The 13,362-nt window shown below is 41.2% G+C and overlaps 1 protein-coding gene and 1 long non-coding RNA gene across 4 annotated transcripts in view; both read right to left on the reverse strand.

Moving 5' to 3' along the window:
* Window positions 1-12,227, reverse strand: part of PPM1H (protein phosphatase, Mg2+/Mn2+ dependent 1H) — a 275,787-nt gene extending 263,560 nt beyond the window's left edge. The window contains exon 1 of one of the 3 annotated variants that reach the window (XM_082351253.1): window positions 2,823-12,227. In XM_082351253.1, coding sequence (XP_082207379.1) covers window positions 2,823-3,067 — 245 coding nt within the window. In that variant the 5' untranslated portion in view covers window positions 3,068-12,227. The remainder of the gene's footprint in view (window positions 1-2,822) is intronic. The other 2 variants (XM_082351252.1, XM_082351251.1) reach the window with 2 other exon arrangements.
* Window positions 1-13,362, reverse strand: part of LOC309609612 — a 526,119-nt gene that overhangs the window by 310,946 nt on the left and 201,811 nt on the right. The gene's annotated exons all lie outside the window — the stretch shown is intronic.

Genomic DNA, 13,362 nt, shown 5'->3' on the forward strand with positions numbered 1-13,362 from the left:
AAAATAAAACTTGCTAATCAATGTTTTTGGAAAGATTTTAGCTCCATGGATGTTATCTGTTAACTACAATGCTTTACAACCTAGCATACAGCCCTGAATCAAATGGCTAAACTTCTCAGCCACAATAGGAGGCTTTCTGAGGAGCCAGGAAATTCCACCTCGCACAATGCCAATAAATACTGAATAAATGAGGGACTTCTGTTTCTGGATCCCCAAATCTTACAGGGATCACTTAAGCTAATTCTCTAGTTCTATAACCTACAGAGTATCTCCTTCTGAAAGGGATTAACAATAAATTGCAAAAAATAGACCATTTCACCTTTTTTTTTTCCCTACCATCCAAAAGTTCAACAACACTAGAGTTCAGCTCTCCTCTAACTCTTCAGTCACCAAGTGATGCCAATTCTTCCCCCCCAGGAAGGCTTAGAAAGTAGCTCACTTTCTGGAAAGGTAAACAAACCGCTTCTGATTCAGGCTCTGACTCTGAGCACCCCTCTGATCCCCACTCTGAGCAATCTTCCTACCAATTCTATCCATCTAAGGTACGTTCCAGAACAAAGAGAATTCCTCCTCCCAGTAGATCCTGCGCAGTATTACTGGTAGTGGCCTCTGACCATAACCACAGTTCCTACTTGTCTGTCTCTCGCCTTCCCTATTTCAGCCATTTTGATCATTCAGGATGTATTTTTGCAGGAAGATAAACTATAGTTCAAAGTTTGAGGAAGTGGTACAGTACAACATCTGACGGAGGGAAGTGACAAGACAACATTTGTATACAGGTCTTTGCTTGAATTAACAAGTATGTACTACTTTTATAACTAGCTTTAATAATTAAACCTCTTACAGTGGCCTTTCTAACCTACAAGTGAACCTCCCTCATGTCCTAGTCTAGGGTAAGATAAGCTTCTTAGAGATAAGGAAACTGACTACCCCTCCCACACGGCTCATTTCAGATTCCCTTATATTCTTTACAGCCCTTGGCACATCGTGTGCTTGTCATAGGATCCAAACATTTTGAAACGGGTTGTTTTTTTCCCCTTTCCTTTCCTTCCTGCTAACTGAGGTACTCCTTTTACGTGTCCAAGTAGCTTCCACATTCTGTGTTTTAACATCTTTCTTCTTATCTCTCTGCCCTTCAGATAGGTGCCCTTGCCCTGGGGAACCCACTGGAGTGACAATGGGCCCTACACATTTAGGTTTTTGACAGGCACGAGGTCCCCCACCTACAGAATTGTAGGACAACGTATGCCTCCAAGTTGCCTTTGGCCTTGCAAAGGTCCAAATGGTCGTTTAAATTTTTTTTTTTTTTTTTCAATAGGAAACAGTACTTGGTGTTTTGGCAGGGACTTTTCCCTCACACAGGTGTTTTTGCTTTAGCTTTCTCCTTAAACGTATAATGATATTTTTTACCTCCCCAACCTCACCGTTCTCTACCATGCTTTGCCCTTTATTATGTGTTAAATTTTATTGTTTTAGCACCCATCACTCTCACTTCTGTTTCCTCACTGTTTTTTCACACTCTAGTCATCTATCCCCATTTATATATATTTTCTATTTCAGCCAGTGGAGAAACAGTTGTATAATGAAAGGCAAAAGAAAAGAGAATTCGAGATTCTAGGAAGAGCGTCTCCCAAACCAACCCTTGCCCGGGAACCCGGAGCGTCGGGAACCAAGCCTGCTCGGGGGTATCCGGGCCACCAGAACAGGGTCAGCATCGAAGCGCCCAGGCGTCGGGAGAGCTGATTGGTTCCCCGATGAACCAATCAGCGGGCGAGGCTGTGACCGGTAAGGGAGGGCCAAGATTACAGAGCGGATGGAGTTAAAGGAAAAGGGGCAGGTGTGCCAGGCACCAAGGGTTTGCGTGCAGTTTTGCACACCCACCTGGTCATTATTAATCCCGGAACTCTGGTCTGGTAAATTCCACCTTCCGAGTTTCCCAGTTTCATAACGCTGAATAGGGGAAGAAACATTACCCTATCGTTCATAAGACGGTCATCAATGGTCAATGGAAGAGTAGCCGTAGGGTTGGAGGAAGGTCATTAAAATCCTTGCTCTCTCCTTTCCCAGTTCCACTCCAGGTGGTCAACATAACTCAATCGGTTCTTGAAATAGTAGATCACTCAAACTCTCACTTAATCGCCAAAACTGATTACCAAAATGCTATCATTAGACACCTGGAAGAAGTTTCCCCCTCCCCAAGGACTGGGGGAAATAGTACTGGCCGTTTACTAAAGGCGCAGGGTTTTCCTACCTGCTAAAGGAGAAGCGAATGAGCTCTTAGGCTGAAATCAGAGAAGCTGAGACCTTCTGAACTGTGCAACCAAGCACGGGACCGCGGCCGCTCCCAGGGCTCCGACAACCGCCCCACCCCGCAAACCCTGGCGCAGGGACAGTTCCTCCAAGCTCTACCCCACAAACTTCACGCGGAGGCACAAAGATTTGGGGGGAATGGGAGCACAGATACCAGCTTTCCCTGCTGTGTTTCAAACTTCAGCAGAGCTGTTCCACGCTCTTTCTTCCAAGTGTCACAGCCACCAGATTCACAGCCGCGTCCAGCCTTAGCTTTCCCACGGTCCAGCGCTGCCACCCACCCATCTACCACCCAAACCCGGGCTGGAGACGCCGCGCCCTCGCGGTTGGGGGAAAGGGGAGTAGGAGAAAAGAGAAATGGGCAGTGTCAGTAAAGAAGTGCCCGCCGAGGCCTGGACGCCAGCAGCCAGCGGAGGGCCCTGGGGCCGAGGAACAAGGAGGGAGGAGGGCTGGAAGCGTGCAGGGAAGGGCCGCGAGGAGAGCAGGGGCGCCGCCGGTGTCGCTGCACTCACTCTGCGTAGCCAGTGGCCCAGGGCAGCCGCCGGGTCTCCTTGAGAATGAGGATGGGGCGGGCGATGTGGTCGGCGCTGCACTCCACCTCGTCCTGAGACAGCGCCAGGAACTCGGGTCGCCCGTAGGGGAAGCGCAGGGGCAGGTCCGAGCCTCCGCAGCCGCCGCCGCCGTGCTCGGAGCCTGAGCTGCCAGCCATGATGCCGCCCATGAAATTGGCCACGGCAGATTTCACTCGAGTGAGCATATTACTCCGGCGCCAGGCAGCAGCGGTGCGAGCAGTGGGCGGCGGCTGGGGCCGGGCGAGGCGCAGCGCGGGGCATGCAGGCTGCGGCGGGCGCACGGGCAGCCGGGCCGGTGGGCGCGCCGCGCTGCTCCCAGAGCCTAGTGCTGCAGGGGGCCGAGCTCCGGCCTCCCGCGCTCCGTGCCGCCGCCGCCGCCCCCTCCCCCCGCTACACTTCCGCAATGGAGCGGCATGGAGCGGGCCGGCCGGGCCGGGGGAGATGCCGCGCGCTCCGGGAGCGGCTGGGCGGCCGCAGCTTCAGCAGGTCCCTTCCCCGCCCGCTGCGCTCGACTCCTGCGTGAGCGGAACTGAGCCCACCCGGCGAGCCCGCGGAGCCGGAGCGGCTGCTGCCAAGGCTACCGCCGCCGTCGCGTCATGTGATAATCCGGCCGCAAGGGCTCCAGCGACTGCGGGGCTGTAGCTCAGCCCCTCCCCTGCCGGCCCGAGCCAGGCTCGCACCCGGACCGTGACCTCCTGGGGAGGAGGAGCCAGGCCGGGTCTGTACCTGGCGGAGAGGATGGGGGCGCTGTGAGCTGATGGCGGTACAGGTGTTAGGGGAGGTCACGTGGAGCCGGGCCTCTGGGAAAAGCCAGTTGAGGAATCCACTCGCGGAGAAATGCTGCCTACGCCTTCGAGAAAGAAAACTTCGGGAGCTGAAAGGGGAGACAGGTGGAATCCCGGTGGGACGGCTCCAAGTCCTGTAGTGGAAAGAGGAACACCTGGTGTGAGAGATTTCGGAGCTTTCAAGAAACAAAAAGCAACAACCCACAGTGGTTGCACAAAAATCATTAAAAGTTTTTCCCTAGGCATTTCTAAAATTCCTTTTCTTTTTCTTTCATTACCACCACACGCATCATTATCTGCGGAGCAGACCCTGTTTCGAACCCAGAATAAGCTTAATGGCGAAGAAAACGAAAGAGCTCTAAGAAATCAGAAGCAAGCACCATTTTACCTAGTGCTTAACTGCTTAATAGGTTTATACAAGCATTTTCCTTCAACATAGCAGCAAAACCAAAGTATCTTTTCAAAGCTGACCCTTGATACACTTAATGCAGCCTTTTCTTACTTCGAAACATTGTTATAGAATTAGGGGCACTTTAAAACTGAAGGAATTTAAATAGAACAAAGCAACTCAAATGCTAAAGTAAAAGTGAATAAATGTCTGCAAACGATAAAAGTTTGCGTTGACCTTGTATTAAAACAAAACAAATGTTTGTGAAAAACCGATAAATGTGCTTCATTAGGGGGGTAACATTTGTTAAATACTGGCTTAAAAATTGTTTTTCGCAAGAGAGCTGTATCCTGTTCATGTTTACTTATTCTGTATCCTGTTCCTATGTTTGCCTACCACGTAATTTGCCAGGATTCTGTGTTACTTGTGGAGTTAAGCGCTGAATGGCTCACTTGGAATTCAGGAGGGAATACAGGCCCCTTTATGGAGGGGGGCGGGGAGCAGCCCAGGTTTTGGATGGGAAGATAATTCTTTGAAAAGGAATTAGAATCCTGGCTTTTAGGGGAGGCCTGGGTAAACTTCACTGATCCCCCTTTATTCAGTATCTATAATATTTTTTAAGGCATTTTCCCCTTTGGCTTTTTCATGAATAGGTACTCTGGTTTACTATATACCAAATGGTTATGTAAAAAAAACAACATTCAACCTTTCAGTGAAATACCATTCCTGTCAATGAGTTCTTTTATTACTTTTCACAAAACAGAAATGTAATTTTATCTTGGCCCCCTTTCCCTAATTTTAAAATTGGGGGCAGGATTCTAAAAGATGCAAAATCTAAACAAGTCTTCTCAACCTTTGCTTTGTTAATTATAAACTGCTTCTGAATGGGAAATCTCAATATAGTGGTTAAACAACCAACCAACCACAAGCCCTGGCATCCACTGAGTCTCATAGAAATTTAGAATCCCCTTCTCAAGCTTTTGTTGTAGAACGATTACCTTTTAACAACGTCCTATGGATACTTCAGTAATAAACCTCTACTGAGATGAATTTACTATGTTCTTCCCTTCATTTCACCTTAGGGCAAGGCTTTAGTATTTACTAGAAAAAGGATTTATTTTTCAACTTAAAAGTAGTACCCAGTCATGGTCAATAAAGTTCAATAGTACAGAACTGTAAATGAAGAAAGTAAAAGACTCCAAAACATTTCCCCAGAGGATTACCACTGTTAATATTTTCTGTAGGCTTCCAAATTTTTTCTCAAATAGGATATTTAGCATAATAAAATTTGGTAATATTAGCCATATTTGTGAACCAACGAACGTTTTGTAAGCAGTTATTTTACTGTTTCTCTGTAACCTCGTTATTATCTGTCATGGGAAAGTGTTGGCATATCTTTAACTTTGCACAGCAAACTTTGTTCTGCTAACAGGCAAAACAGGAATTCCATGCCTGTTCTCCTTTAAATATTTCTTTAGTATGTGTTCACGGCTAACTGATAAATCTACTGTCTTAGCTATACACCCACCTCTAAGGTCAGTGTCCCATCCCAGGATTTTACAGAGAAATATTTTCCATGTAATTTACTCCTCAATTATGTCATTCATGAAGATCAGTGCTTCAGCTAGGAGGTAAATTCTCATTAAAATGGTGTAGTCATCACTTTTAGGGGAGCCCCTAAAAAAGTACCTTTCTTACCTATTACAGGTGCAAATTTGGTAGTTATCTCTGCTCCCAGCTTTAGAGTTAGTCATTTATTCCCTAAATTCAAATGGTGTAGTAATTAATGTGTTTGTTATACCGTGTGTGTATGCTCCGGTCATCAAAAGATACCCTTCATTTGTCTCTCTTGAGTTCTCTTTTCCCCTGGAAAATGTGAGTTTGAAGACTTTAATAGAACATTCATTTACAGGATAGATACATAGACCTTATACTTGGATATTCTTTGTATAAACATATCTCATTTCTAGGCCTATGATACTATGGTTTTGGCTATTCAATGACTCTGTGCCATCAATAAGACTATTTTCAAGGAGAAAAAAAAAGGTCTGGATAATTTCTTCAGTCAAAATATCAAGGAATCTCCCCAGATATTAATTAATTACAAAAGGAAAAAAAGTAACTTACAGTGAAAAAAACCTGGCAGTCATCACCTAAAACAAGTGATCGAGGTTAACATCACCAGCAGTGATACATTAACATCCTATACCTGCTGACATTACATGATGAAAAGAACACTTTACTTCATGGTATTCTTCCCCAAATCCTTAACCTCAGTATAATCATGAGAAAACACAAGTCAGACCCAAACCAAAGATATTCTACAAGATACCTGACCAGGTATCTTCAGAAGTGTCAAGGTGGAAGGTACAAACTATTGGGTATAAGATAGGCTACAAGGATGTATTTTAAAACATGGGGAATAAAGTCAATATTTTTTAATATATGTAAATGGAGTGTAACCTTTAAAAATTGTATAAAATTTTTTTTTAAGTGTCCAGATTCTGAAAGTCAAGGCAAGCCTGAGGAATTCTCAGATTGGGGACAAAAAAGGCACAACCTACTACAACAGTGTATGAATGTTAATTTCTTAGTTTTGATGTCAACATTAGGGGAAAACTGGGTGAAGGGTACATAGGAACAAAAAATTTAAAAATAATCAAGGAGATTTGGGTTTCAAGTAGAAAGTAAATGTTCGTTTGGAAGTCAGGCTAGGAGAAGGATGAATAATGCCGTTCCAGGACTCAACGCTCTCACAGCTGTAGGTTCATGCCTCCTTGTATTTATTGTATCTAGCAGTTTATCTATGCCTTCCCATTAGATAGTGAAATCCTACAGGGCAAGAACATTCTTACTCATCTTTGTATTTCCAGCACTTAGCCTAATGCCTAACAAGTAATAGGGCTCAGGGCTCAGTTGATAAATTAATTCCTTTTTTTTTTTTTTTTGGCTGGGCCTTGGGGCATGCAGATCTTAGTTCCTTGACCAGGGATCATACCCATGCCCCCTACAGTGGAAGTGTGGCGTCCTAACCACTGAACTGCCAGGGAATTCCTGGTAAATTAATTCTTTAAAAAAAAAAAAAATCCATTCAGAGAAGAATGTAACTTGTTTGAATGACCAAATCTGTTATATTTATACCCTCAGTTTTCTTAACGATCTTATGTTATCACTTAAGATTTGTCATACCTGTAAGCAGAACTTCCTTAACCTCTGATATCTGATAAGATAAGGCTTAGCTAACTTCAATCAATATCCAGATTGGTAATAATATGGATGGGACTTCCCTGGCAGTCCAGTGATTAGGACTCCACACTTCCCCGCCGCAGGGCCATAATAATATCGTCATGTGGGTCTCTGCTTCACACAAAACTGGTAACCTGATGATATCAACCAGGATATAATATTAAAATAGTTAACATTAACTTGCTTTTGCTTCAGAAACAGTTTAGATTCCAGTTTCATATGTAGTAATGTACTGGCTGAAAATCTTTGACTTCGTAAGAGGGATTTATTTATTTCTTCATAGTAAACAAAACCTTTCATTTACAAATAACAATTTCCTTATGAACCAAGAGATTTATAACTAATTTTTGAGTACAGAGTTATAGAGTCTCAGCAAATTTTACTACCACCAAGTACACACATTTTCTAGATCACAGACACCTAATTTCAGAATATCTGGTACATTCAACCAATGGATTACATCTGACTTTTTCTCTTACTTTCCCATGGGCCACTTTCTATAGACTATTTTATCCTATGCCCACATTGTCCTACTGAAACCACTGCTTTGTAACTGATGCGGGAATTGTATAAACCTGAATCCCTCTCACTTAATTCCTGGTCCCATAATACCTATTGTAGATTAGACTCTGAAATGTGCCGATTATCAGAATACTCATGTATAAAATGGAAAAAAATAATCATTCTAGTCTCATAGGGTAGCTGCAAGGATCAGTGAGAAAATAGCTATAAATATGATATAACTAATGTTGGCCCAGAGTTATCAACCTTTTCTACTTAAATCTATTTTTTCCTTAGGGACTAGTTTTTAATATTAAAATTTTAAACCATTTCCTTTTTTTGATTTCTACTTACAAAAAGGGAAATAGAAACACCTACCACATAGGATTATTTTGATGATTAAATGGAAAACACGGAAATTCCTAGTCTTCTTCCTGATAGAGGGTGGATGGTTAATAAATGAATAATCTACATTACAATACTGACAGCACCCTGCCCTGTGAGGGAAGGAAAGTTTACAAGCCTTGTTTCCAGTTCTCTTCAACACTTTATAAGTTAAACATTGTTAATCAACACTACCTGTTTACTATTGAGGAAACTGAAATTGGGGAAGGTAAATGACTTGTCTAAGACCACACAGCTAGGAATGAAGTAGGACCCAGTCCCACTGTGTACTTTCACATTCCATCAAATAGAAACTTTTCATTATGAAAGATTTTTTTCTTCCTTTTCCAGGTAAAGACCTGGTATTTTGGTTATCTTAAGGGTTTTGTAAATTTTCTATAGATTCAGAAATTTTAAAATTTCTTAGAAACCTCAGAATGTTATAAATACGATAATGTCATTTGGAAATTGTTCCAAATTCCGAACAAACTACTTTCCAGTTTTTTAGATAGAACTTGTTTCTAATTTGGGAGCTGCCTAAGTCATACTAAAGTTGTATGAAAATTCTAAATTCTATTATACTGAAATATCTTTTAAAAAATTATAATATTACCAACCTGTTTTCAAGACTTCCCATGTTAACATCTCTTTTTAAGTGTGATCTAGCCTGACATTCTCCTGCCATTTAAAAATACCTGCTATCAGGATTATTCTTCCAAGGCAATAGTGGTCTGAGTCAAGCAGCCAATGAAGATTGTTTACTCAATGGGAAAATTAGTTTTTACTCAGAGAAGGGCATGTGGTTCACAAAAATTCAGAAATCAAGCAACTAAAGACAGCTTCTTAACTAAGAACTATAAACGCTCTCAAATTACTTTTTATTCCCTCAAAGGATCAGTTTTGTTCTATGCCAGTATATGTGACAGCTATTTAGAATATCTGGAAATGCAGAGTTAGTTGTTTTGTCCTTTTTGTCATCAATTGCATTTTCAATCAAAGTAAAGAGAATTTTTATGCTTGCCTGTGAATATTTTTAGGGTCAGCTTTCCAAAACCAAAACAAAGTAGACTGTCATGGCAATAATCTCAGATTTCATTCAAAAGCAAGACCACCCACCCCAATTACTCTGGTTATCCCTTCATAATGAACATATCCTACTTTTACAAAATTTTTCCCTGTGTCTACTTCAGTGAATTTAAAAATTAATATATTGTCTCAATTCTCTTCTAATTGGTTGGCTGTGGAAAATTGGCATATGAGATTGCACTGCCTGGACCAGCAACCAGAAGATTCCCTATAAACTTGTTAGAAAAGTAAATTCTCTGGCTCCATCCCACATCTATTGAATCAGAACCCGTAGGGGTGGTACCCAACAATCTAGTTTAACAAGTCATCCAGGAGATTCTGATAGAAACCATTTGAGAAACACTGGCATATGAGAAACATGTGCTATTTACTTAATGGACAGGCAGACATGGAAGTGAGGGAATATATCAAAAAAAATAAGCAGTGGCCCAAGTGCCTTGACTCTAAATGGGTACAGAACAAGAATAGCCATGAATGAGACTCATACACCGGTTCTATTCAGTTACATGTGAACTGCCCCTCTCTTCTGCTTGATTTCCATGGGCTTACGTTAGTGTAAAACCCCAAGTACATTCGTCTTGGGCAGATCTGTAAATTCTTCAGCATATGGGACACTGTAGAGAAAGAAGTAGGATTGACCATTTCCTCCTAATCATCTCCCAGGCTGCATTACCCAATACGCAGTCTGTCTACGCACATGTTTCTGTCATCTGCCAAGCAGGGGCAGAAAAAAAAAAGTAATATATAAATATATTTATATAAGTCAGTACATTTATATAAATATAGATTTTTATATAAATAAATATGTATAACATATATTTTTAAAATCTTCATTTTGGGTAATGTTTTTTAAAAGTACCAAAATGGTCATTATTAGAAAAAGCAAAACATTTTTGGCCTTCCTTATATCTTTTTATGACTTTGTATTGTTTTTAGTTTGATTGCTGGGACTAAGGCACTAGATATAATTTTTCAATGCCTGAGGCCTTATAGGGTTTTAATCTGGCTCAGAATTCTCCACTTGTGTATCTCCTAGGTACCTCAAAATAAACATATCACAAACAGAATTCATGACCATGACTCTACTCCTTCTCCTGAGACTATAGTCTCAGTTAATGACATCAGTATCCACCTACCCAATCTAGAAATCTGGGAGGGATCCTCTATTTCTTCCCTTTTGTCATCTTCCCATATCAGTCTGTCAACTAGTTTTGACCTGCCTTTCAAATACTTCCCAGTCTGTCTCCCCTATATATACTCAGACTTCTCAGCAGTTTCTTGCTGAGAAAGTGAGAGTGCCACTCTTCAGGTGGAGCTATCTTCCATACAACAGGAAAAAGGAGCTTTCTAAACAGAGCACCTGGTGATGTAATTTCCTTCCATAAACTCTTCAATTGTCTACTTGGTTAAAAACCTCACCATGAGCCTTTATGATTTGGTTCTGATTACCTTTCCAGACATAGGTTAATCTGTCCTCCATTCCAACAATTCTGTGCTGCAGCCTTACTCATTACTTGTCATTTTTAGAATGTGGTGTTCTTTACCCCACCCTCTTGTCAGAACAGGCTGTTTCCTTTTGCCTGAAATGCTGCAAGCCTTTCCTCTGTCCCTCCCCCAAACACCCCATGGCTAACTCCTAAACTTTTTTATATCCCTCACATCCTTTCAGCAGCTAGAGCTTCCTTCTCTATATTCCCAAAGCATCTTTACATAAGTCTTTCCCTAATTGTAGCACATCACATTGTGTTAAAATTATCTGATTCCCGCAATGTAAGATAATTGGAAAAAAAGGGGCTGTTTCTTTTTTCTCTTTGAATCTATAAGATTTACTGTTACATTATATGTATTAAATACAGGTTAAATAAATAAATAAGTAAATAAACAACTATGGCAAAGAGGGAATGCCAACAATAAGTCTCTCACTTTAAAGATCAAATTAGAGGGTTTTAGTAGTACTTTCTAGAGTAAAAGAAGATGGAGGTAAAATGTTCATAAACCCAGGCCAGTATCTATAGCATCCTAATTTTGGTGTCCGGGGGTTACCAGATTTAATATAAATATCCTCAGTATACAAGTCAGATGATTCCATATGTTGAAAAGCATTTAATACATCTGGAAAACAAAACTGTGCCCTAAATTTGAATATAAATGTATTTTGAATGCCCCTATACTTAACACCTTTGGTATTTCCATTAAATTGTTTTAAAAAGTGTGTTAAAATTAATAAAAGTCTCCATTAAAATAGAGTTGGGAGGCCAGACGGGGAAAGTCTCACACCCTATGATGATAGCTGAGCCCACGGGAAGAAGGACTTCCTGTTCTTGCCTGGCAAGAGCTCAGCCAATGAAAGACTGTCACAACTCAGCCAATGAAAAGCCACTATACTTCAGAACTCTCAACTCCTCCAATAGACTCTTTGTCTACTATAGCCTTCCCAACTTCCATTCCCTCGCTTTAAAAGAGTTCTCTTTCACTGGGGAAGGAGGAGGGGGAGGGGGCAGCGACAACTTTTCCATGTGACTTGCCATGGTTGCAGACCTGGAATTGCAATTCTTTGCTGATCTTGAATAAAACCATTTTTTTGCTGAAGAAATAACTGGCAGTCTGTTTATTTTAGGTGAACATGAGAAACGTCTGTTACTGAATTTTCAATTTGAAATTCAGAATCAATTTTTTTAATAAATTTATTTATTTTTATTTATTTATTTTTGGCTGCATTGGGTCTGTTGCTGCATGCGGGCTTTCTCTAGTTGCGGCGAGCAGGAACTCCTCTTTTTTTTTTTTTTAACATCTTTATTGGAGTATAATTGCTTTACAATGTTGTGTTAATTTCTGCTGTATAACAAAGTGACTCAGCTATATGTATACATACAAATGTGTATACACTTTGCTGTATAACAAAGTGACTCAGCTATATGTATACATACATCCCCATATCTCCTCCCTCTTATGTCTCCCTCCCACCCTCCCTATCCCACCCCTCACAAAGCACCGAGCTGATCTCCCTGTGCTCTGCAGCTGCTTCCCACTAGCTATCTATTCTACATTTGGTAGTGTATATATGTCCATGCCACTCTCTCACTTCGTCACAGCTTACCCTTCTCCCTCCCCGTGTCCTCAAGTCCATTCTCTACACCTGTGTCTTTATTCCTGTCCTGCCCCTAGGTTCTTCAGAACCTTTTTTTTTAGATTCCATATGTAAGTGTTAGCATACAATATTTATTTTTCTCTTTCTGACTTACTTCACTCTGTATGACAGACTCTAGGTCTATCCATCTCACTACAAATAACTCAATTTCATTTCTTTTTATGGCTGAGTAATATTCCATTGTATATATGTGCCACATCTTCTTTATCCATTCATCTGTCATGGACACTTAGGTTGCTTCCGTGTCCTTGCTATTGGAAATAGAGCTGCAATGAACATTGTGGTACATGACTCTTTTTGAATTATGGTTTTCTCGGGGTATAAGCCCAGTAGTGGGATTGCTGGGTCATATGGTAGTTCTATTTTTAGTTTTTTAAGGAAACTCCATACTGCTCTCCATAGTGGCTGTATCAATTGACATTCCCACCAACAGTGCAAGAGGGTTCCCTTTTCTCCACACCCTCTCCAGCGTTTATTGTTGTAGATTTTTTCGTGATGACCATTCTGACTGGTATGAGGTGATATCTCATTGTAGTTTTGATTTGCATTTCTCTAATGATTAGTGATGTTGAGCATTCTTTCCTGTGTTTGTTGGCAATCTGTATGTCTTCTCTGGATAAATGTCTGTTTAGGTCTTCTGCCCATTTTTGGATTGTGTTGTTTGTTTTTTTGATACTGAGCTGCATGAGCTGCTTATATATTTTGGAGATTAATCCTCTGTCAGTTGCTTCATTTGCAAATATTTTCTCCCATTCTAAGGGTTGTCTTTTCATCTTGTCTATGGTTTCCTTTGCTGTGCAAAGCTTTTAAGTTTCATTAGGTCCCATTTGTTTATTTTTGTTTTTATTTCCATTTCTCCAGGAGATGGGTCAAAAAGGGTCTTGCTGTGATTTATGTCATAGAGTGTTCTGCTTATGTTTTCCTCTAAGAGTTTGATAGTGT

Source organism: Balaenoptera borealis (assembly GCF_965194805.1).
Source record: "Balaenoptera borealis genome assembly, chromosome: 13".
NCBI lineage: Eukaryota > Metazoa > Chordata > Mammalia > Artiodactyla > Balaenopteridae > Balaenoptera > Balaenoptera borealis.